This window comes from Crocuta crocuta, unplaced genomic scaffold (genome assembly GCF_008692635.1).
Source record: "Crocuta crocuta isolate KB4526 unplaced genomic scaffold, BGI_CrCroc_1.0 scaffold172, whole genome shotgun sequence".
Classification (NCBI taxonomy): domain Eukaryota; kingdom Metazoa; phylum Chordata; class Mammalia; order Carnivora; family Hyaenidae; genus Crocuta; species Crocuta crocuta.
The window spans coordinates 3,330,153-3,354,276 of NW_027528872.1; the positions used below are offsets into that span (position 1 = coordinate 3,330,153).

A 24,124-nucleotide genomic window follows, 5' to 3' on the forward strand; every position below is an offset into this window, starting at 1 on the left:
ACCGTGTGCTCGCCGCTCTCTGGAAAAAGAGCACAGGCTAAGGATGGAAGAATTTCCTTTTTGAGTTAAACAAGTCCATATGAAGTTCCAGAGGAGAGGTCTGGCACAGAGACCGAGTTATTCTTGATCATAGGGGTGTGGGCAGGGAAACAGTGATGACCTCCAAGGTGAAGGACGCGTGCAGCGGAAGGGAAGCAGGAGAGCCAAGGGGAAGGGAAAGTTAGGTTTACATCCCTGGAAAATACACACATGCCGCCTCCCGTTGGAAGATTCTGAGACAATGGAACAGACAGACCATGGAATGGATTTCGCCGAAGCCTGGAAACAACTCTGGATAGTACTTTTTAGGAAACAAGTGGGGGTGAGGGGACGGAGTAAATACAGTCTTCAAGCTGCAGACACAGGACGATGGAACTTGGGAGTACACCACCCCTCTTGAGAAGAAAAGGAGGGAAGCAGGCCCTCTCTGGTCACCAATACAGTTAGCGTGACGGGTAAGTGGCAGGGAACAGCCAGGACATAAAATCTAGACAGAGGCCCCCCTTTACGTTCAGCTGGTGCCCAAGGCTGGCTCGCTCCTGCCTTTCCTGATACGTCCGCGGCGGCTCTCTCTCGTCTCTTGTCTCTTCCACCAGCTCAGAAGGGCTGCTCCCCGTAGAGAGCCAAGCCGGGCCCCCGCTGACCACCGGCTGGGTGGCGGTAGCCGGGGCCACCCCACAAGCCCAGAGCAATGGCCACTTGCTCCCTGTTGCCAGTGCCAGTGTTTGTCACCTTGTAGAAGGGTTTGAACCATCTTCTGGGTAAAATGCCAAGATGTAAAAGCAGGTGACAAATATTCCCATTCCTGCTTTGGGGGTTGGGCTCCTCATTCGCAGAGGTATTTGGTGGCTTTCCAAGCTTTCTTCCTAATGGTCACCCTGAGGGACCCCACCCAGCCCAGTGACCAGGGACCTGCCCTGAGATAGTGGTTATCCCCCCACCTTCTTCCAACAAACCCTCTCCCCCCTTCCCTCCCTCAACCAACCACCCTTATTGGGCACATTGCGATGGCCCAGCGGCGAGGTGGAGCGCAAGGACCTGATCGGCAGCGACATTCCACCGAAGGCTGGCAGAGCAGATGCGGCTGCATTACCAGCCCAGAGCAACCCCTCAGCCTGGAAAATAAGCCGTGTGGCAGGAAGGGCTCGTGACCAGGTTTGTCAGAATTCCCAAAACAAACTCTTGCAGCCTACCTTCGTTCTGCATGTTAAAACGTCCTTTCTTTATGAAATGATGGTGTGTGAATAATACAGTTCGTGGCGGGCCAGGGCCTAACAGTGCAGGCTCTGGGGCCGATCGCCAGCGCTCAAACCCTACGTGCAGCAGGTAGATCCTAAATATGGGACCTGGGCCAGTGGTTCAAACTATCGGTGCCCTGGTTTTCTGTCTGTACAATGGGAATGACCATAGGGTTGTTGTGAGGTTTAAATTAAATAAGACAAATCAAGTACATAAAACACGGAGAGGACGTGTTTCATTAAATGTGAGATGTGTCAGGCCCGTGTACTCTTACAACTTCACAGTTCCAAGAAACTCAAATGTCTGAGAACCACTGACATAAAAATCCAATTTCTCTTACATGTAGCTGCGGGTACACAAAACACCTACACCACACACACACACACACGTGTGAATCCAAGCCTGGAAAGGTGAAAAGCATCATTTCATCCCCAAAAGGTTGAGGCCCCCTAAATTCGAGCCTTTAGGCACCTCAGAGCCCATGGGGAGGGAGAGAGTGTCCTGAGGTAACAGCCACATCACATTCCTGTGACATATTCTACTTGGGACCTTCTTCCCTAAAACACACACCCTGCTCCTCCCCACTAAATGTGTGTGTGTGTGTGTGTGTGTGTGTGTGTGTAAGAACACACCCGCCTATATGTCACAGCTATCTGCCAACTGTGAGTGTTTATTGGGACGATGTTTCACACTTGCTTGCTGCCCTCAGCAATAACATCCACCGCCTACCCACAGGTCATTTCTGTTTTTGAAAGCCGTCTTTTGACTCTTCCCTGGGAATGTATGTCCTCCTGGGCCCAATGTCTGAGAACCAGGGTCCTGACTGCATATTAGGAACAAGGGTAAAGAGGCCGAAGGCTTAACCAGGAAAGGTTTGGTGCTCACCCTAAAAGAGGGCACCAATTGTGCTACCAGTATTTCTACCCTCATTCTCCAGGTAGAACACAGTGGGGCTGAGGACCCACAGTAAATTGGAACAGGGGACTGCAGAGAGACACTGGGCCCGCAGGGGACAGAGGCTCTTTCACAGTCAAGTCTTCTGATGACTCTGCCTGCATTTCTGACCTGGGAAGGAGTTTGCGAGGCAACGTTAGGCCACGTGGGAGAATGTGGATGCTGTGGGCTGGCACAGGCCAGGAACCACTTCTACAGCTGAGCCAAGGCTGGCAGCCTGAGGGGTGTGTGCACTTGGGACGCAGAGCCCAGGCGAGAACTCTCCCTGAAGGTCAGCTATTTACAACCTGTCGCCACCTGCACAGGAGTCTTCCGACAACATCTTCTTTCCTCTCCTTGTCGCGCCTTGGTAAGAATGGATGCTCTTTCCTTCCCTGGAAGGAAAATCCAACAGGCATGCCTGCACGGGTGTCAAGACAAAACTCCTCCTCCTCCCAGAGGGTAAAACACTCAGGCTAAAATCGAAGAGGCAGCCCATCTCCATGAAGTCTGTCCAGATTGCTTCAGACTGTATCTTCCTCCTTTTGGTTCCCAAAACTCACGGAGGGCAAAGACAAATAGGTATTGACAACATTAACAAATATTTGTTAGCATCTTCTAGGAGCCAGGCCTAAGTCAGGCAGAAGGTGATGAGCAAACATCACCCCATCTTTGTTCATGACACTGGCTACCTGATTTCTCTTCCTAGGCCCCTCCTTTCCCCCCAGCCCCAGTCTGTATAGTGCCTTGGCATACAGAAGGCCCTCCAATGTCCCTTCGGGAACTCCCTAAGCCCTTCATAGATCATTGATGCTGTCCCTCTGTGTCACTCCAAGCAAGGAGAAAGAATATTTTAAATTAATAAGTAGGTAAAAGTCAAAGAAGGTGCACTGGAGATGTGAGAACCCTTAAGCAAGGCATCATCCTTCCTGCTAAGCTCGGCCCACACACCGGACAGCCTCAGCACACCCTCATATAGGTACGTACAAGTACGCACACACACGCACATACACAGCTCATCTGACCACCTCCCCACCTAAGGGAAAGCCCTACTTCCTTCTTTCTTCCTGGGACACAGCCCCTCCGTCTCCTAGGGTGCCCAGGCTGGGCAGCTGCCACACACCCTTCCCACCTCATGTCTCACCCCAGCCCACTCTCTGTCCTATGCACCTCCTTTCGGGGCACCAGGTCCTGGTCTCGAGAGCAAAACACAGCCCCTTGCTGGCCTGGACAAGGCCACAGGGCACTGTGGCCTCTGCTCTTGGCCTGACTCCACGGTCTCTGCCAAAGGGAATTTAAACCCAGTTTAAATTGCAACCGGGACTGGGAGGAAGGATGGAGAGCCCATCAACACCAGGAAGAAAAAGATTTACCTAAAAACAAAGTTTACTCATACACACAAATTCACACACTGAACCCTGCCTGAGGAGCTGACAAAAAAACAATTCAAATCTTAGGCCGCTATGTCTTCCAGGGTCCTCTGGCCTGGGTTTCCTTAGAATGGGGATCTGGGAGTCCACAGCGCCCCACCAGCCCCATCTTAGGGGTCCGGGAGTGACGACACCACAACTGCTCCTGTACCAGAGAGGCGGCGGTAGGGAAGGCAGAAGTCGCAGATCTTCGGGAATGAGCCCCCCGCCCAGCTCCAGGCTGGAGGAGAGAGGCTGTGTCTTCAAGTATCTGCCCTTTGGCACCACCAAGTGTCCTCCCTCCCCACCTCTCATCCCTGCTTTGGAGGCTGAGGGAAAAGAGGGGCTCTCCAGGCCGATTCACCCTCTCCAGAGTCCTGGGGATCCAGTTCACAGTCTGGCTTCTGCGGGGCCCAAGTCAGGGGTGCAGTTAGCGATCGTGTCCTTGGCCCGCAAGTGTGCACGTTGGGGTGGCCGGCGGATGGCCCCTGCGTCTACACCCCAGTCTGCTCTTTAATCCAGTCCCGAAATACAGGGAGCCTTGTGTACACGCCGGGCTTGTCCCTCTGAGCGCAGCCTTCACCCCAGCTCACCACGCCGGCCTGGAAGATCCGCCCATCGGCCTCCACGCTGGACAGGGGGCCCCCAGAATCACCCTGCAGGCAGACCAGCAGCTGCATGAATGCCCAGCCCGTCCCCGCCCCCGGCCGCCCCTGCCTCCCCCAACCGCCACCACGCACGCACCTGGCAGGCGTCCACACCACCGCTGAGGTAGCCCACGCACATCATACGCGGGGTGATCTGCTGCGGGAGCAGACTCTCACAGGTCGTCTGGTTGATGACACGGATCTCGCCTTTCTGCAGGATCAGCGCCCCGGAGCCTGGGGGGTGGGGGGGGAGGCGGAGAAGGGGGTGCTGATCCGGGGCCACCGTGCCCACCTGCAGGGCCACGGGCAGGTCCCCATTCTAGACGCTCCCACCACAGTGACCTCACTAGCAAATCTCTGAACACGGCCCCAATGCCCATGGCTGACAAATGCTCGAGGAACTAATGCCGAGCCGATGCGAGGGGACATCGTGCAGCCCTGTGGGTAACTGGGCAACACGCGGAAAATCCACAGGGCGACAGGTGCCGAGAGATTGGATGTTCGCTGTGGGAACAGGTGTGGAAAACGAGAAACAGGGAGACCGACGGAAAGCACCAGAGAGGCCCCGGGGTGTTGCGGCAGTCGAGCCACAAGTGGGTTTTCTTTTTCCTAGGACTCTGTATGCTACAGGTTCTCAGCAGCGAGCTGAGGCCCAGGCCGTCGGCAGTGCGCTCTAGTGCTACTGTAACTGATTGTTTTTCGATATAACAATTACCAACTAAGGGCTTTCAGATGGAGGCAGGACAGAGGAGGCCGGGCCCCCACAACAGGCCCTGACACGGGCACAGTTAGCTTGCCTTTACAGCACACAGGACTCCCAGGACAGTGCTCTTACGTTCACTGAGCACCATCTTGGAAGGTGTTTTATTTTCATTTAGCAGGTGAAGAAACAGGCTCAGAGTTTAAGCTACTGCCAAGGTCACTCAGACAGTTTAGTAGCACCTCCAGGCCTTTGACCCAGAGCTGAGCATCCACTTCACCTTGGGACAACCTCCCCCTGCCAGACAGAGGGAGGTGGGGCAGCCCACCAGCCGCCGGCCCAGCCAGCTCACCTCCCTCCTGGGTGTGGCCCCAGCCGGTGACCCAGATGGCCTTGCCGGTGGGGAAGGTGTGCGAGGCTTCGGGCAGGCAGATGGGCCTCACGGTGCTGCTGTACTGGGCCGGCTGCTCCAGCTCCAACAGCGCGATGTCATAGTCGAAGGTGAAGTCATTGAAGTAAGGGTGGGTGATGATGCGCTTGAGCCCCAGCTCCTGCACCCCCGTGGCGCTGCGCTTGCTCTGGTCGTGCAGGCCCAGGAAGGCGGTCCATAGCGTGTGGTCGGAGTACCTGGGGGAGCCCGCACAGCGACCCTGAGCACAGCGACCCTGAGCACAGCGGCCCTGAGCACAGCGGCCCCGAGCACAGTGACCCTGAGCCGAGCGCTGACCTAGGCAAAGCCAAGGCCGCCGCTGCCCAGACATTGAGGGGACTGTGGCTTCTACGTGGCTGCAGCCCTCAACCAAAACCACTGGTGTCTCCTGCCACGGCACTCAGCCTCCTTCACCTCCTTGTTTCCCTCTTTTAATACAATTTTAATCTGATTACCAAAAAATATATTTTTTATCAATCTGATCTTTCACAGAAGGAATAACACAGAGCTCAACAGAAATACTTCCTTAACACAGTGGTTCAGTAGACTGTGCAGCAGGCTGAACTTTATCTACTAGGTTTGCTGTCGGTCATGGGACAGGTACAGCAGTTCTGAGCTCTATCATGCACACTGGACGGCTGAACGATTCAGGATCACACGCTGACGTTGCGGGGAGCCTCAGCTTCCAGTGTGGGACAAGGGAGACACAAAAGGAGTCGGGGAGGAGGGAGCGCAATCAGAAGTAGCAATAAGAGCTCAGGATTTTTCGTAAAAATGGCTCTAAAGCAGTGACATTCCCAACAGCACCCAGGACTTGGTTTCTAAATATCCTTCTCCATTAAAAGGAACCAAGTCTCCTTGGAGAAATGGTTGATTTCAGGTCTGAAGCAAGTAAGGCATCAAGCGACCTTGGAACATTTTGTTTCACAGAAGCAAGTAAGTGCTCACACAATCATGGAGCCAGTGTTAGGATCATCTAAATAAACATCAAAGTAAACCACAGGGTTCAAGTACTGTACATGCTGAATAATATAAAAGGGGGAGGGGAATCCAAGAAGAATCCCTGGAATCTTATAAGGACCGAGGAAAGCTACTCTTTATAGGAAAACCCCAGCTAATAAATACAGAAGAAGTGATACAGTAAGAAATCACATTTTGCACCTACCATAGCAACAACCAACCCTGGCAAGAAACATCGACGCATGATAAAAGCAGACAGTAAGAGCTTGTCGCAGAACAAGACAGTCACACGGACTCAAAGTGTCGTCCAGGACGACTCACTCACTACCAAGCGGGGGAGGCACACTTATAATGGAGAAAGCCGTGAACACCACCTTGACCACGTGACCAGACTGTTCTCCCTGCCACTCCCACCAGTGGGCTAGGACACGACATCGCCTCGGTAATGTTTTCGGACAAAAAAGAAAAAGGAAGTGTAACCTAATTCTCACCATGAGAAAATGATTTAAAAAAAATCCAAATTAAGAGACATTCTACAAAATAACTGACCCGGACTTTTCAAATTTAAAATGCCATAAAAAATAATTAAAAAAATAAAGGCTTGGGGGAACTGTTCTAGATTGGAGAGACTAAAGAAAACTAAGGACTAATACAAATCATGACCCTAGACTGGATCCTAGATTTAAAAAACAAAAAAACTACAAAAGACTGTATTGGGGGACACTGGGTACTGACACCTAGAGCATAGAGGACATGCTGACCACTTGTGCTGTGTCAACACTGCCACTTCTGGAGCTGATCCCTGTGTTTGTGGGTACATGGGGGGCTCTCCCTGTTCTTGGGAGACACGAGCTGAGGTGCTTAGGGGAAAGGGGTCATCATGGTTAGGGTGCACCGAACTCGGAGAGAGTTCAGGATAGCATGCGCGTGTGTGAAGAGAGAGAAATAAAACAGATGCGGTAAGGGGCGCCTGGGTGGCTTAGTCGGTTAAGCGTCCGACTTCCACTTAGGTCATGANATTAAAAAAAAAAAAACAAATGCGGTAAAACTCAACAGGTAGTGAATTGTAGATAAAGCGCACGAAGGTGTTTGTTGTCATTTTTGTATTCGTGACTTTTTTGTAGGTTTGAAAATTTTTCAAAATAAAAAATTGGGAAACTATATCTTTTTTTAAAAAATATTTTTATTTTTTTATTTCTAGGAGACAGAGAGAGAGACAGCATGAGCAGGGGAGGGTCAGAGAGAGAGAGGGAGATACAGATTCTGAAACAGGCTCCAGGCTCTGAGCTGGCAGTCAGCACAGAGCCCGATGCAGGGCTCGAAGCCACGAACCGCGAAATCATGACCTAAGCGAAAGTCGGACGCTTAACCGACTAAGCCACCCAGGCGCCCCCTGTATCTTTTTTTTTAAGTTTATTCATTTTGAGAAAGAAAGAGGCAGCACTCGAGAGAATGAGGGGGAGGAGCAGAGAGAGAGGGAGAGAGAAAGAATCCCAAGCAGGCTCCACACCATCAGCGCAGAGGCCGACACAGAGCTTGAACTCACAAACCGTGAGATCATGACCTGAGCCGAAGTCAAGAGTCAGACGTTTCACTGACTGAGCCATCCAGGCGCCCCAGAAAAACATATCCTTAAAATAGAAAATCTGCGTGAGGGGGAAAAAGTCCGAAGACCTGCCTCATGTCTCTAGCATCTCAGGGAAGTCAAGAAGCAGTCAGTGCTAAAACGTCCAGGCAAGGCACCTTCTCTCCGGCCGGCACCGAACCTTACACTCCTCCTTGACCGTCTCTCTCCCCCATGCCGGCCTGAAGCCCAGCTCACCTGCCCGCTGGTGACCAGGACATCCTCTCTTTCTGCATTCCTGCCACCACCTCCCTACAGAACCTCACACCCGGACTGAGCCACCGGCCTCCAAAGCAGTCTTTTTGCTTCTGGTCTCTCTGTAGCTGTCAGATGAGAACTTCCTGAAAACCGCTTTTGTGAGATCCTTTCCAACAGCCAAAGATGATTCCAAGACCTGCCCGATCAGCCCTCACCTCCCCGACCAGGCATTCTGTATCAGCATTAATTCTGCCTTTCTAACTTTTTCTCCCAACCGTCTATGGTGTTCCAGGAACTGCACAAGACCCAGCCTTCAAGCGCACTGTGTACCTGGGGAGGAAGCCATGCAGACCACCCATGACAGCAGAGCACAGGCGACCTCCAGAGGAACGGAGAGCAGGCTATGGAAGAGCATGGGGTGGGAAGAGGTGAGTCAGGAGAGGAAGCAGGTCACGAAGAAGGCCCTGGAGACAGTCCAGGACTTGGCTAGTGAAAGCCTGCGGGCGGGGTGGGGAGGGGGGAAGCAGCATGATCACTAAGAGCCAATGTTTACAATGAGTAGGAGCCCCCCAAATTGAATATATGGAAAGTATAAGGGCAGGACAGGGACTGAGGTTAGAGAGACGATGGGGGCCAGAGAATGTGGCCATGGTTATCATGCTATGCCATTTCCGCCTTACCCCGTGAGTTACAAGCACGTAAGCAAGGTGGTGATGCAATCAGATCAGTTCTTTGGAAAGACCACTCTCACACTGTGGAGACAGACAGGCGTGCGGAGAAGGAAGAAGGTGACCAGGTAGAGGGGGTTGCAGCCTGAGGCCAGGGAGCCAAGGCAGCAGCCATGTGAGGGGGAAGAAGAGCAGAGAAGGCCCGAGATGTTTAGCAAGCAAGGGCCAGCGGTCGAATGGATGGGATGGGTTGAGGGTGTGAGGGGGACAAGGTGGGAGGGTCATCCTCCTCCCCTCTGGCGCACTCTCTCTGTGATTCCATCACTTGATGCAGACATTCCTTTGTCACTTCCGTGTCCATGAGAAGCCCTGACTACATTCGTCCATCTGGGACAACCTTTGATTATACGAGCAGACTCACTCTCCAGCTGCCGAACGTCCAGACAGTCATGAAGGCCCGGCCGCTGAGCTGCCCCAGTGACTGCCGTGTGGTTGGGAGGGCACTGGTGGTAGCCAAGCCAAGTACTCTTCTCAGTGCTGACACATCAAATCATTTCATCCCCCAGACAGCCCTTCAACATAGGGCTGCCCATTTTAAGATGAAGACTCAGGCACAGAGAGATTAAGTAACTTGCCCAAGATCACACAGCTAAGAAGTCACGGACCGGAATGAACCCAGGTAGCCTACTCTCAACCATGGTAAGGCCCAGCAAACACCTGCCAACTCAGAAATGCATCCAGAGTAACCGCACTCCAGAGCCTTGCACTCTTCACACCTGCTTGTCTCTGCTCACAGCCTTCCGTTGTCTGGAAGGTCTCCATCATCTTGTCCAGTTGCAAACACCCTCATGTTTCAGCACTCACATCAGATGTCCCTGCTGATAAAGGCACTCCGAAGTCTCCCTCCCCAGCCCCGGGCAGAATTCTCAACTCCCACACGCGTGACCTAGGTAAGCTGTGCACAGTTCCCGCACTGCACTTACTGCGTACGCGTGCGTGTACATGCAGATGTACACAAGCATGTATGATGTATGTCATCCCCTTCCCAGCCTGGGAAGTGCAGGGAGGAAGCCTTATTCATCTTTGTCCCCCAGGGTTAGTAAGAGCAATGGATGTCGAATGCATTAAGTGCACTATTAATTGGCAGACTGACAATCAAGAGAAGATGAAGGAAGAGGAAATGAGAAATTCAGTGATGAAGCAAGAGAAAAAGGAAGAAGTAACAGAGGGCCTGGGGTGAGCTCTTCAGCGAAGACCGTACATGGCTATCCTGGCTTGCCCACTGAGGGTCTAGAAACAGTGTGGTAACACTGAAGACACCAAGCGCCCCAGTCTCAGTAAATACTATTCCCTGCTAACGTTTCTTGGGGGGATGGCTAATTCTGGGGCTGGACCAGGGAAAATACAAGCTAAGCCAGAAAGCAAGGCAGTGTCTCAAAAGAACGAGGGCAGATCAAAGGGATGCGGAGCCAACCTCAGAGAGAGCACAATAGTCGCATTTGGAACAATTAAGCAACAAAGTAATGTCACTGGATTACAACCCAAAATGTAAATACACATGCATCCATACGAATATAAATAGATGAATAAATAAAAAGAAGAGACAAATCTTCCTTACAGAAGACTTCCAAACTGGCTCACTTGCTAAGAATAAAGGGGTAAATACTTCATGGTGAGGAACCCCAGCAAAGCTATCTCAACCAAATGAGAAAGATCAACATTACTGTCGGTAAGTCATGTTGATATCATGTGCCTGCCAAGATGATGTGATATTCTTTCCAAACGCTCAGAAGCCCAGTGTAATCATGACAACACTACACAAACCCAGACGGGGGCCTCTCCATAGGATACCTGGCCTCCAGATTGTCAAAATCCCAAAAACAAAGACAGATTGAGCCACTTGTCCTAGACCAGAGATTGGGGACATGGGGCCACAGAATGCAAAGTGGGAAGATGGACTGCCTCCTGCACCTGAAAGGAAATAAAACCCCCAGGATACCAGGTGTTAGAAGGGACCAGTGTGGGTTTCTGAGCGCTGACACACACCACGTTAACGAGGGTGACTGCGTTAGGGTGTGCGGGAGCTCCAGTCTATCTCTGCAACCTGTCTGTATGCATCCCAGGATAAAAAGCTTATTTTACAATATTCTTTTTTTTTTTTTTTTATTTCTAGGAGAGAGAGGGAGAGAGAGAGAGACAGCGTGAGCAGGGGAGGGTCAGAGAGAGAGGGAGTCACAGACTGAAACAGGCTCCAGGCTCCGAGCTGGCAGTCAGCACAGAGCCCGACGCGGGGCTCGAACCCACGAACCGCGGGATCATGACCTGAGCGAAAGTCGGACGCTTAACCGACTAAGCCACCCAGGCGCCCCTATTTTACAATATTCTGAAGTAAGCTTACATCACCCCCACAAGAAACAAAATCTTTCCTTCCCAGAGTGGAGTAAAGTGTGGTAAAATAACAGAGAGGACAGTCAGGTGGAACAAGGCTGCCCTTGGACAGCCCAGCGCGGCCCTGGGGACAACCGCACTGCCCCTGTCCCCTCCGGATCACGTCATCGCCCATGCCTACGTGCCCCTGCCTGGCTGTGCTCAACAGCTGTGCCTTGGGCTGACTTGGTGCCCTAGCACAGTCTCTCTGGAAAGCGCACAGTGGTTCTTCTCTGTCCCCCGCAGAAGGGTTACCAGCGCGGTCTGGTCACCCTCTCACTCACGTGCCTCTGGCCGAAGGGCATGCACCCAGCAGGAAGGCCCTGAGGGCGGGGATCCCCTGCAAGGTCCCTCCCTGTGCCCGCTTCTCCAGGAGGAAGCCATGCCACTCGACTCCCCTCACGGCTAATGGCCAGAAGGTCTGGGCAGGCCACATGTTCCTGCTGACCCTCTGGCCTCCCGGACTGTGGCCCTGCCCACCCCGTTCTGAGAGGCCAGTGCGGCCCTTCCCTTAGCGGCTTTCCCCGGGCCAGGCTGGGGGCCCCCCAGGGTCCTGAGGCACCAGCGTGCGGAGCACGGCGTGTGCCAGGTTTCAGGAGCACGGGCACGTTATTCTCGGGACTCCAAGGATCAGAGCTCATGCTGGCACCACTGCTGCCAAGGCACCTGAGGCCCTGGAAGTGTGGGGAACTGGCCCAGGTCACCGGGCAAACAGCTGGGATGTGAATGTGAGGCTTGCTTGCCCTAGCCCGTCCCAAGGAGTCCCCGTATGCGGACTAACCGCACAAGCCTCGGAATCCACACAGTCGGGCTCTGGTCTGACTCTGCCACTGAACAACTGCACAAGCTCCAGCAAATGTCCCTACCTCTCTGAACCTGTTTCTGTAAGATGGGGACATAATCAGACCTGCCTAACTGGGTTGTTAGGAGAGGCACTTAGATACTGCTTGATGGAAAGGGAGCACCCAGCAAGTGTTGCTTACCATTATTAAGCCCCATCCCGGGGTGTCTCCCGACCCCCTCCAGGCCTGGCCCTGCCCCAGTGCCATGCCCTCTGCCATGACTTACACACACAGGGGGCTTTCCAAGCCCCCAAAACAGAGAAGAACCTCAGGCTCTACAAGGAGGCCTCCCTGCTACCACCCAGTGGCCCACCTGAATCCTCTGTCGTCGATGAAGCAGTGAGCTGCCGACACCATCCATTTGGGAGAGATGATCGAAGCCCCGCACACGTGGCCCTGGCCCAGGGCGTGGAGGCTCACCTGCCAGGGCCACTCCCCTTCATCTGCATTCTTGCCCCCGACGACCCTAGACTGCCTGGTGAACGACCGCTGCCCACAGTCTGGGAGGGGCAGAAAACCCAAAGGTCAGAAAGTCAAAGTCACGGTGGGGCACCAGCCCCAGGGCCCCATGCCAGGCTCAACGGGAGATCATGTGGAGCGGTGGCCTTTTGGTGGGACCCTCTACAAATATCTTCAAGCCTCAGAGACCCACTGACTTCCTCCCAGCCCCCCTCCTCACTCCCAAATTCAAAACCCTCATGCTCCCCCCTGCTTAGTCCTGCCCAAATGCATTTAAAAGCCTTCAGAGAGACCTGGTGGTTTGCTTAGATTTAATTTGGGTGTCATTTGCCTAGATGTCCTTGTTGAATGCTGAAGGACACAGCTCTCAGAGAGAAGGGCAGAAGGGCGATGCGGAGTCACAGAACTGCTATAGCTGTGCTCAGATTTAACCTATGGCCAGTGCTTCTGAAATACACATGAGGCTGCAAACTGAAGCACGGGTGGGGCGGGGACTAAACCCTGCCGACTGCTCTGGGAAGCTGCGCCCCCCCTCCTCCAGGCAAGATGGGGAAGCCAGGACTTGCCACTGCCCTGTGGCCAGGTCTACAGAGCAGGGACCAGCCTGACATCTCAGCCAGGATGCCAGCTCTGCCACAGAGGCACTGACATACTGGCTGCCCTGGGCCCTGCCTCCAGGACCAGAACTGGCCCAGGGGACAGTGCCTCTGTGCCAGTCAGCAAACTCATCCTTTCCCCCACGTAGACAGGGACAGAGATGCGTGACCGAGGCACCGGCGTGATTTCTACCACTGTGTGTGCCTTGCACAGTGAACAACCTGCATGCGGCGGCCCTGCTCACCACAACCCTTCTCGTCTGAGCCGTCGCTACAGTCCTTCTTCCCATCACACTCAGGGTTGCTCTTGCTCACACAGAGACCGTTGTGGCAGCGATAGGTGTGTTTGGTGCAGGGGACGGTTTTTACTGCTCAAAGAGGAGTACAAAGGGCAGGGAATCAGTTCCTTGGCAGCACCCAACCAGAAGCCTGATGCCCCTTATCAAGCCTGCCGTACCCATCCACACCCATGCCCACTTCCTTCCCACCCCACAAAGGTTCTCCACCTTCCAGAAGACTGCCTCCCCACTGATACACGTTCTTGTCACACTTCACATGGAGGCTGGTTTGTGTTTATTAGTCATTGGAAACTTGGAATGTGAGTGGGCTCGCGGCAGCTCCCACCAGGAGAAAAGCCCCTAAAGCAAGGTGGGCTGGGCCACGCCTCACCTTTGTCACATGTGGCCTCATCGGACCCATCTCCACAGCTGTCTGTCCCGTCACACTTCTGGTTCTGTGGGATGCATTTCCCATTGTCGCACTGGAAGGTCTGAGACGGGCAGCCTGGGGACAGCCCCACACTCAGCACTGGTTCACTGCCCCTTGCTGAGGCTGCAGGGAGGCCCAACCAACACCCTGCTCCNTCACGCTGTCACACACCCAGAAGAGGGGCTTGCAGAGCTTGTTCTTGCACGTGAACTGGTAAGTAGCATTGCACTCTAAAGGGGGCACGGGGCAGTGATCAGCTGGGCTCCGAGCCCTCTCTCTGACATCAGTCATTGCTCACTGCTTCCCAGGGAAGCGGGGGCGACCAGACAGCCTCCTAGGGACCACTTGCCCTGCTTGGGAGGCAGCTCTGGGGTGCCTCTGTGTTCCTGGCTATGGAAGAGGACCCCAGTACCGCAGAAACGCTCCAGTGCCTGCTCCAACAGAAGGCAGGCCGTCCAAACAGCACAGGGAGGGAAGGGGTTTGATGTCTACACGGGGAGTGGGGGATGGGGATGGCTCCCCAGCAGCGAGACACCGCAAGGGCAGAGAGGACTCACGGCAGTTGAGCTCATCGCTGTAGTCCGTGCAGTCAGCCCAGCCGTCACAGCGCAGCTCATTCCGGATACACCTGCCCGTGTTGCACATGAACATCCCCGGGCACGCTGCAGGGGAGATGGCAGGCCTCAAGTCCACGGCCACCAGCCCTGCCTCCCACCCTCCCTCGGGGCCAGCCTCACAGCCACACCAAGGACCAAAGAGAAAACTCTTCCGCGTCCAGACTTCCGTGGAGAGAGGAGCAGGCCACACCGGCACCCCAGGGCGGTGGTCTCCCAGCCCCACCGGGCTGCAGCAAGTGCAGTTCCTGCAGCCGGCACCGGAGAGCTAGCCACAGACCTAGAGAGGGGTCCCCCTGACCGCCAAGGACCAAACCCCACGAAGGTCCAGACAAAGTGGAGAGAGGCTGGCTGGGTGTGCTCTCGGCTCTACCGCCCCATGTCCTTGGCTGGCCACTCCCCCCCCCCAGGTGCCGGGCTCCCCGTGCCCAACAAGGAGCAACAGCAGGCCAGCAGATGGATGATGTGTGCATCCCATCCAAGTGACAAATGGCACCCCTGGACTTCCTCAATTCTAAGACACGCCCCACATTCAGTCTCTGAAACTGGAATGTCCCACAACTGATGTCATCAGGCAGCGGAACAGCTGAGAGGAGGCTGTTCTCGGCTCTGCACAGGCAGCTCAGTCACTTATTAGAGGGGTTGCTCATCCAATCACATTTTGGGTGGTGAGCCGTGCGGTTGCATTTTAACTGAAACTTGGGTTCTTGCATATCGTTAAAATGTCTGCCGAAGGTTACTGTGTGATGTAGGGGCTGAAACAAGAAATCACTGTGAATAGGTTAGAACTGCAACTCACACGGCAGACAGTGAGACTCAAGGCAGCAGAAACTGCCAGATCTCTTAGGTGCAGATCACGGAACTGTCAGAGCTGGGAGCAGGGGCGTGACAAGTATTGTCTCCCAGGTCTTTCCCTCTCTCTATCCCCGAAGTTGGTATAAGGCCACAAGGTAAGCACGGATGCGCCAAGTCGTGGTAATGCTGAACCAGAGGGACAGACGGCCCGAAGGAACTCAGGGGGCCTCGGGCACGGTGTGTGCCAGGGTTCCCTGCCCGCTTTTATCAATACGTGCACTTCCGGTAGCCTTGCATTTTTCTCTCAAAAAACTACCGGATATGCACCTGGCATTCTCTGGTATCTCAGAACTAGGAAAGCGTGATGCTGGGAAGATTGAGAACAGACGGTTCCTCGCGGGCCACTCCCTCTAGCCAGGCTCCTCCTGCGGGAGGCGTGTACTCACGGTCACTGGAATCATAGGACTGGTACTCGGCCAGGAACCCCGTGTCGGTGTAGGACTGGTCGGAATGGAAGCGGACAGTGATCTTGCTGCTGCTGCTGGTCACCACAAACTGGCTCCTCTCCCCGCAGTACCTGGAGGGGGCGGTCACCGTAGGAAGGGGATCCAGAGGCGTTCGGGGCGGCCCCTTCCACTCCAGCCCCAGGCGCTCCGGGCCACTCACTTCTCTCCGTTGACCTCCACGTAGTCCTTGAGGCAGGTGCCCGGGGGCATGTTGGGCTCCAACAAGTAGAAGAGCTTGAAGAGCACTTTCACGTTTTGGTTGTTGGGCACCTAAGGAGAGCGATGCTGCTGGGCCTCCGCTGCTTCCTTCCCTCCTCCTAAACCCAAGGATGCCACGTGCTGCTGGCCAGGGGAGCTGGGGGACAGTGGCTGCTGCATTTTTATCTCCCTGACCCACGGGGGCAATATGGAACACACAGCAAGCGGGATTTGAGGAGGGCGGCTGGAACAACTTCTAGACTCAGAGGCAAGAGAGACTCTTATCCCTAAGGAAAGTGGGAGGTCCTGCTGGCATCTTCCAAGAGAGAAAGGAGAGCTCGGTCTCTGACTGGAATGGCCTACAGGGCGGCCCTGGAGCCAAAACTCTTGTCTCAAAGTCATTTAGCAAGTGCTTTCTCTGTGCTGCGCACACAGTCTGCAACACTACCTCTGAGAGGCAGACACCACTACTGCCCTCTTCCCTAGGAGCAAGCTGAGGCTCTGACGGGTGGAGTGATTGGCCCAAGATCCCTCAGGCGGCCACTGACCGAGAGCTAGGCGCCCGGGTGGCTCAGCTGGTTGAGCATCCAACTCTTGGTTTCAGCGCAGGTCATGATCTTACAGTTTGCGAGTTCGAGTCTCGCATCGGGCTCTGCGCTGATGGTGCGGAGCCTGCTTGTGATTCTCTCTTTCTCACCCTCTCTGTGCCTGCCCCTCCCTCACTCGTGTGTGTGTGTGTGTGTGTGTATGCATGTGAACAACCACACGCACACACACGCACACTCTCAAAAATAAACATTTTTAGAAAAGAGCTAGGATAAAAAAAAAAAAGAAAGAAAGAAAAGAGCAAGGATTTGAGTCAGTTTGAGTCTGGGTCTGCTGGACGTTACAGGATTAGCGCACTCCACCTTGCCCCACTCTGCAAGGCTTTCGATGTTCGGTATCTTGGGTGCTGCTAAGGGAGCTTTCCCCCGCTCCTTGGCCTTCCTTGCTTGCCATCCTGGAGCATCCCTCTTCCTCCTCCCCACCTCCATTCCCTCTCCCGCTCCCCCTTCCCTCTCTCTCTCGTCTCCCTCTCTCCACCCTTCTGCCCTCACAGGCACCCACAGCTCCTACCTCAATGTCCCACGTGCAGTTCATGTTGGGCGGGTAGTGGCCAGGATAGTAGGGGCTGCTAAATGTCCCTTGGGTTCCACGCAAGTAGCCTCCACAGCCTGAGAGGAAAGGCAGGAGGAGGAGCCTGAGAACCCAGGACCTGTTTGGCCAGGCAGGCAGAGAGCCAGGCCGCGATTCTCCCAAGCTGCCAGCCAGGGCCCCGCACACGCCACAGCCAGCGGCCGGAAAGTTCGAGTGCTAGGAGGCTGACCACTTTAGGGAGGGCTCCTGACCCACACAAGGGGCAAAAGGCCCTGAGGCTTAAGCTTCAAACTCTGCCACCGACCCAGGCCAGTTCACCAAACCAAGGGATTGGCCTGGGCCTCGTGGGCTCAGGCCAGCCCCTCAGACCTGTCCCTCCTCTGCCCCGCCGGGCCCTTCCTTACTGCTCAGCCGAGGCAGCTGGAAGAACGTGGCCTCAAAGCCAGGGTGTCGCCGCTCAGTGTTGGTTATCAGCGTGACGAGCAAGACATTCTGGGAGGAGAGGAAGGTCAGGTTGTAGGAGGGAGGGTAGGTGCCACACAGCCTGTAGGGGTCAGAAGGTGCGCATGTTACAGAGAGCAGAAAGAACCCAGGTCTCTCTAACCCTGGTCCCATCCACAAAAGGCCCATTTGAAAGCCCCTCCCCACACAAACGACATGAGATAGGATTTAGTTAGAAGACTGTCCTTGTTTTAAAACAGGAGGAAACTTAGGGCCGTCTGGGAAGCTCAGTCAGCTGAGCTTCTGACTTTGGCTCAGGTCATGATCTTGAGGTTCGTGAGTTCAAACCCCACATCAAGCTCACTGCTATCACCACTGAGCCCGCTTTGGGTCCTCTGTCCCCGTCTCTCTTCCCCTCCCTGGCTCATACTCTCTCTCTCTCTCATTCTCTCTCTCTCTCAAAAACATTAAAAAAAAACCAAAAAACAGCAAAAACTCAGAAGCCTTGAATGCCTGACCACAGAAGATTCATTAAACTATGGGCTAAATAATAATAATAGTAGTAACAGTAACAGCACCAACAACACTTAAGAACATGCCAGGCACTGCTTTTAGTGCTGGGCATCTATTAACTCAGCTGTTCTTCATAACAACTCTACTAAAGAAATACTATTATCCTCATTTTACAGATAAGAATACTGAGGCACTGAAATAACTCGCCCAAGGTCCCACAGTTAATAAGTGGCTGGACATTCAGGCTCCAGAGCCCACGCAGCTGATGATTGTGTCACGCTGCCTCTTGTGCTCATTGTACATTACACAATGTCACATTATGCAACCATTAAAACGACAGAAGCAAGCTTACTGATTTGGAAAGATCACCATGATATACTTCAGTTTTCAAAAGCAGATAGCAAAACCAAGTCTGCCATAAAATCCTATTTTTAAATCTATCCACAAGCATACACATACACTGCAAAAATCGTGGAAGAACACACCTCACAAATTTAACAGTGATCACTTCCTGATTATGATTGAGGTCTGTGCTCTCTGTGCGTGTCTGTTTCCCACTTTGTCCTTTCAGAGCGGCGTGTTTATTTCACTCTACGATTCATGAATTACAGGGGAGAGAAGAAACCTTGCACAAAAAGGGTGTTCAGACTGGAGTCCTGGCTGCTGAGCTATGGCAGCAGATGGTTCTATCTTGTTTTGGAGCCTGAATTCTAGCCCATTATTTGTCACGAAATGTCTGCCCAGCTCAATTCCACAGACAGCAAGAGAAAGTTCTGGCCCACGGAGTCAGGGAGAGCTTGGGAGAGGGCAGCCCACGCCCACCCAAGCCCTCTGAGAGGCACGCGCCATCCCGACAGCGCTGGGGGGTGGGAGGGCAATCATCTCAGCACCGCCCCCCCCCCACCTCCTCAGCGGGTGTATGATGCCTTTTTATTTCCTGTAATCCTGATGCTCTGGACAGCTGGGGCCTTGGTGCTTCTGGAGAGGACTAGCCCTTCCCAGGACTAGCCAATAGTCAAGACTCACTCTTGGGCAAGCCAATCAATCCAGAGCCCACACCCCAACCACCTCCTTCATCGGGCTCTTCTCTCCAGGCCACCATCCACCTGTCCTAATCACCCCACGACCAGATACCAGACAACCAGTGATGACCCTGTGCCCCAGAACCCACTGGACTTACTCAAACTAGCCACTCCTAGACCTGCATACACTGCCCTGCCTGGCCTTTCCGGCAGAAACCACGTTCTCCTCCGGCCCCCTCTGCTTCCCGACTGACCCTGGGGCTTCCCCATGTGGCCCTGCATGGCCCCTCCTCTCGGGAACTATAAGTAACAAACTATCTTTTCAATGGCAGCCATTCCCTGGTCCACTGGCCTCAACATAAGCGAGTCATGATAAAGTGGGCATTTTACAACAGCAGTCTGCACCTCCACTCTGGTAAGGAAAGGAGGCATCTAGGGACCAGTGAGTCCTCCTCACCCTCGCCAAGGCTGAAATCACCCCTGAGGTGCTCTGGGAGCTTACGCTGAGGATCACACACACCTGCTCTCGGTTGCCTGGAAGTCTGCGCTGGCCTAGAGTCAACAGGCTATATCTCCAACCCACACTGCACCTCCCTCTGGAGGCAGCCGCCGCGCTCCCACAGCCCGCCTCTGCTCCACCGGGACACTCACTGCACCACGGCACGGGGCTCCACGGGGCTCAGGGTGTCATACACCACGACCAGGTCACTGCCACGGTCATCACAGGGTGCGACATCAAAGCTGCGGAAGGTGAGGCTCAGCACGAACTCGGCGTCCCCCCGCAGGGTCCACTGGCAGCGGGCCCGAGCCGGGTACGGGCTGTCGGGGAAGCCAGGCGTGGTGAAGCGGGTTACCTCCCCACCGCGGGCATGCAGGGCGAAATTGCAGCTGTCTGTGTGGGAGACGGAGAGGGCAGAGCCGGTAGGGGTGAGCAACCCAGAGCCCGCCTGGGGGTGCGCCCACGGATATGTGCCAGGCTGCCCTCGACCCAGAAGAGACAGAAGAGGGGGCTTCCCATGGCTTGGGACAGGTGGGGGGATACGTATGCCTTTTGGGGACTCCCTTGACTGAAAGGGCATCTGGCCACATCTACCTTCTCTGGGAGGAGGGCATACTTACTGTCCTGGGTGGTCTGCATTGTTCTGGGGTCAGTGGCTGAAGAACAAGAGGAAAAACAAAGTACTTACTACTGTGGTCAATTTCCTTCCTCCTGCTTCCTTATTCCCCTAAAGGGAGGTGCCCAGCCGGCAGGCAGTCTTCTCTTCCATGCACTGGCTCTGGCATGCTGCCCTCCCACAACCATCCAGGGCCTGGCCCTGCTCCACAGAAGCCTGGTCCCACAAATGCCCACCCCCCGCATCCCTGTACTCACGGAAGGCAATCACCGAGGTCAGCACGAAGGAGTTAAGGGCGCGGGCACGGGGCGGCACCGTGACCACACGCTCCTTTGCCATGGCGCTCTCAGCCTCCTCCACCAGATCCTTGGGGAAGCTGAACTCAGACCAGTAGTAGGCGATGACGCTGCCCTCGCTGTGGGGAGGGGGTGAGCCTGAGGCACAGGTGGACGCTGAGCACCCCCCACACCAGATGCTAGGTATAGATGAGATGGCTCAGGCTCCCCAAGAGACCTTCCTCCAGGCAGGGCCTATCCCAGATTCTTCTATGCTTGCCCACCTTTTGATCTTCTAAGCAAGAGATCTTGCCTTTTCGCCCCCTACTCTCACAGCCTCACACCAATCAGACGTGTTCTGGGGCCAGCTCAAGTTTGGGAGTCAGAAAGCAGCCTGGATTGTGGACCGTCAATTCTACACTAGCCTGGGCGCATTTAGTATCACACTCTAGAGTCTGTGTCCTCATCTCTGAAAGAGGGCACAAATGCCACCCACCACATAACATTCATAAAGATTAAATCGGGGGCACCTGGCTGGCTCAGTCAGAAGAGCACATGAGTGGGGCACCTGGGTGGCCCGGTCGTTTAAAGTGTCCAACTCTTCATTTCAGCTCAGGTCATGTTCTTATAGTTCGAAAAACAAGCCCTGAATCAGCACCGGGCTCTGTGCTAACAGCACGGAGCCTGCTTGGGATTCTCTCCCTCAGCCTCTCTTTCTGCCCCTCCCCGCTCCCACTCACTTGCTCACTCTCTCTCAAAAAAAAAAAATAAACATTTAGAAAACATTTTAAAAAGCGCACATGACTCTTGATCTCAGGGTCGTGAGTTCGAGCCCCACACTGGACACAGAGATTACTTAAGTAAATAAATCAGGTTTTAAATAAATAAGTAAAGATTAGATTAAACTAACAAAATCAAAAGTACATTTGAGATAAAGTCCATTTAAAAAAAATGTTTTTTTAATTTATTTCTGAAAGAGAGAGAGAGAAAGAGAGTAGGGGAGGGTCAGAGAGAGAGGGAGACACAGAATCCAAAACAGACTCCAGGCTCTGACCTAGCGGTCAGCATAGAGCCCGATGCAGGGCTCGAACCCATGAACCGTGAGATCACGACCTGAACCAAAGTCAGACTGAGCCACCCAGGCGCCCCGATAAAGTCTATTTTTAGAACAGTATGTTGAAGGCTGCCTAAGCAAGGAAAATATGGAGACTCACTGAAGCCTTCCAAACCCAAATTTGGAAATGTAACAAACGATCATCACCATCACTGAGAGGCTTACATGGCGGACACACCGCACCTGCATTCACCTGTGGCATCCCGGAGACACTCCTATGGAGGCTACCCCTGCCCTGGAGACAGCAGAACTCAGCGGGCTACCTCATCACCCTGCAGGCTGCGAGCTCTCTGTCCACATACCACACGGCACCGGTCCCACCCAGCCTTCTCCCCAGCACCCACCTGAAGGCAGTCACAGACGACTCCTTGTGGTAGGGGCCCAGGGCCGGCACCCCACTGTACAACAGCTTCAGCTGAGGGAAGGAGGGAATGCTCACGGCAGGCCAGAGAACAGCAACAGCCCCCTGCCCAAGCCCGTGCCTCTCCCTCCCTCCAGGGACCCACAGGCCAGCCCAGGGACCCGGGAGTGAAGGGAGCAGTGTCCTTTCAGCCTGGGAGAGGTGGGGAGTGCTGGGGCAGACTGCGGGGACAGGGCTTCCTGCCCAGGGACTAGACTCACCGCTTCCTTCACCTTGCTGGCCAGGTTTGCAAACTCTGTGGAGTTGGAGTTCTCATAGGCGTCCAGAAAGTTCTCGTTTGTGATCCTCAGGTAGCCATTGAAGACCTTCTGAACCCGCACGTTCCGGTCTATGGGAGAACAGAGAAGGAAGGTGGTCAGAGGAAAAGACACCATTATGCTACCCCTGCCCCCCATGTCTTCAAGTTGCCCTCAGCAACCCTGGGAGAGTGAATGCCAGGAGGAGCCAATGGAGGCATGAGCCTGCAGGCCAACACCTCCCTTACAGCTTAGAAGAGCCAGGGGGGCCAGAGCCCTGGACCCTTCCTGACCTACCCCCAGCTGCACCTCCAGTCTCTCCCTCATGCCCACAATAGGCGGCCCCTGTGTCTGTCCCCAGAAAGAANGGAAGTGCCACACCAGGAAACAAGTCATGAGAGAAAGCAAGAAGATGCCGACCAGCACGGCCACCAGCACCACCCAACGCTTCGGGCCACGCTTCTCAACCTTCTTGGTGTTGTTGACTGGCAGGAACTCCACGCCTTCCTCAATGCCATTCATGCTCTGAACAGAGAAGTGAGATGCAGCTCAGAAACTCTCTCACCTTAACCGCCACCCCAGCCCTTCTCCGGGAAGAATATTTACACTTTGTAAGATCCAGCTTGGGGCAAAAAGTGAGGAGAAATGAGAAGTGGCCTTCCCATCCATGCATCCCAGTGTCCGGGCAGCGCCACGCACGTATTGCTCAAGAATTGATAGTTTAAATGAAAATGAAACAAACAGGCTGTCTAAAGCCAGTCATTGAGACTCTCCACTTAAATGAATCATCTCTGATGCAGGTAGATGCCCACGTGTGGGGAGCACGGGCCAAGCCCAGGGCCATGATTGGCCATCACAGGGTCTCTGTGTGAGCTTCTAGAAGCAGCCCCTCCTCCGGCTGACACAGCCCTGGGGCCGGGGCACAGGGGGACCCTGCCAGATTCACTCCCCACTGAGCACAGGGGGCCAGGAGCCTATGGGCAGCACGGAACCCGTACATTCTACCCAGTGTCCTTGCTCTGCCAATGTTTAACCAGCCCAAAGTAAAAAGGCAGTAAACCTGGGCAGCCCTGCCGTGCCACTGTGGAACAAGCCACTCTGTTTCTCGCGTTGGTGTCCCAGGCGGAATCTCAAGGTGACATGAGGCCAGGTCTCTACTGGAATCCACGCCCAAGCGCGCCCAGAGCCGGAAAAGCAAACAAAACTCCCAACAAACAGGACGGCAGCTACCCCTGTTCCTCCCAGTCAGGGGCTATCCAGGAAGAGAGGGGCATGAATAATACGACAGGCGGGGTGTCCCAGGTGGGGTGTCCATGACAGGCGGAGTGTCTACGGGCGCCTAATGACAGACAGGCAAACTCTTCTGCCCTGTAACATACACTTTGTCTGCCCTAAATCCCAGAGAGGAGCTCTGCCCTTTCAGACCCACGCCAAAAAGGGTTTGTAATAAAAGCAATAGCCCCCAAATTCCATAGATGTGGCCATTTTAACAGTTTCCAGATGTGGTTCTTCTGGTGTTTACTTCATACTCCTGATGTACTTGAACTGACATTTCTTGATTTGTTACATTTGAACATCACCTGTTAACCTCACAATTATAAAAGAGTCTCCCGAGGCAAACCATGAGAGACTCTTGAATGCTGACAAAAACTGAGGACTGATGGATGTGGGGGGGAGGGGGGATGGGCATGGAGGAGGGCACTTGTGGGGATGAGCACTGGGTGTTATGTGGAAATTAATTTGACAATAAACTATTTGTAAAAAAATTAAAAAAAAATAAAAAAATAAAAGAGTCTCCCCACTCCTGACATGTTTGGATGCTTATATTTCTACTTTAGACCCTTACTTGGTTATTTTT

General features: G+C 54.1%; 1 protein-coding gene across 1 annotated transcript in view; it reads right to left on the bottom strand.

Moving 5' to 3' along the window:
- Window positions 1-3,585: 3,585 nt before the first annotated feature.
- Window positions 3,586-24,124, bottom strand: part of ST14 (ST14 transmembrane serine protease matriptase) — a 41,242-nt gene continuing 20,703 nt past the window's right edge. Inside the window, exons 2-19 of the mRNA XM_077756531.1 lie at window positions 22,632-22,791; window positions 22,231-22,358; window positions 21,954-22,024; window positions 20,478-20,635; window positions 20,225-20,260; window positions 19,757-19,997; window positions 17,534-17,673; window positions 17,109-17,206; window positions 15,955-16,064; window positions 15,735-15,865; window positions 14,437-14,541; window positions 14,031-14,109; window positions 13,841-13,971; window positions 13,417-13,539; window positions 12,430-12,616; window positions 5,320-5,594; window positions 4,365-4,501; window positions 3,586-4,276 (exon numbers count right to left, since the gene is read on the bottom strand). Coding sequence (XP_077612657.1) covers window positions 4,115-4,276; window positions 4,365-4,501; window positions 5,320-5,594; window positions 12,430-12,616; window positions 13,417-13,539; window positions 13,841-13,971; window positions 14,031-14,109; window positions 14,437-14,541; window positions 15,735-15,865; window positions 15,955-16,064; window positions 17,109-17,206; window positions 17,534-17,673; window positions 19,757-19,997; window positions 20,225-20,260; window positions 20,478-20,635; window positions 21,954-22,024; window positions 22,231-22,358; window positions 22,632-22,791 — 2,472 coding nt within the window. The 3' untranslated portion in view covers window positions 3,586-4,114. The remainder of the gene's footprint in view (window positions 4,277-4,364; window positions 4,502-5,319; window positions 5,595-12,429; window positions 12,617-13,416; window positions 13,540-13,840; window positions 13,972-14,030; window positions 14,110-14,436; window positions 14,542-15,734; window positions 15,866-15,954; window positions 16,065-17,108; window positions 17,207-17,533; window positions 17,674-19,756; window positions 19,998-20,224; window positions 20,261-20,477; window positions 20,636-21,953; window positions 22,025-22,230; window positions 22,359-22,631; window positions 22,792-24,124) is intronic.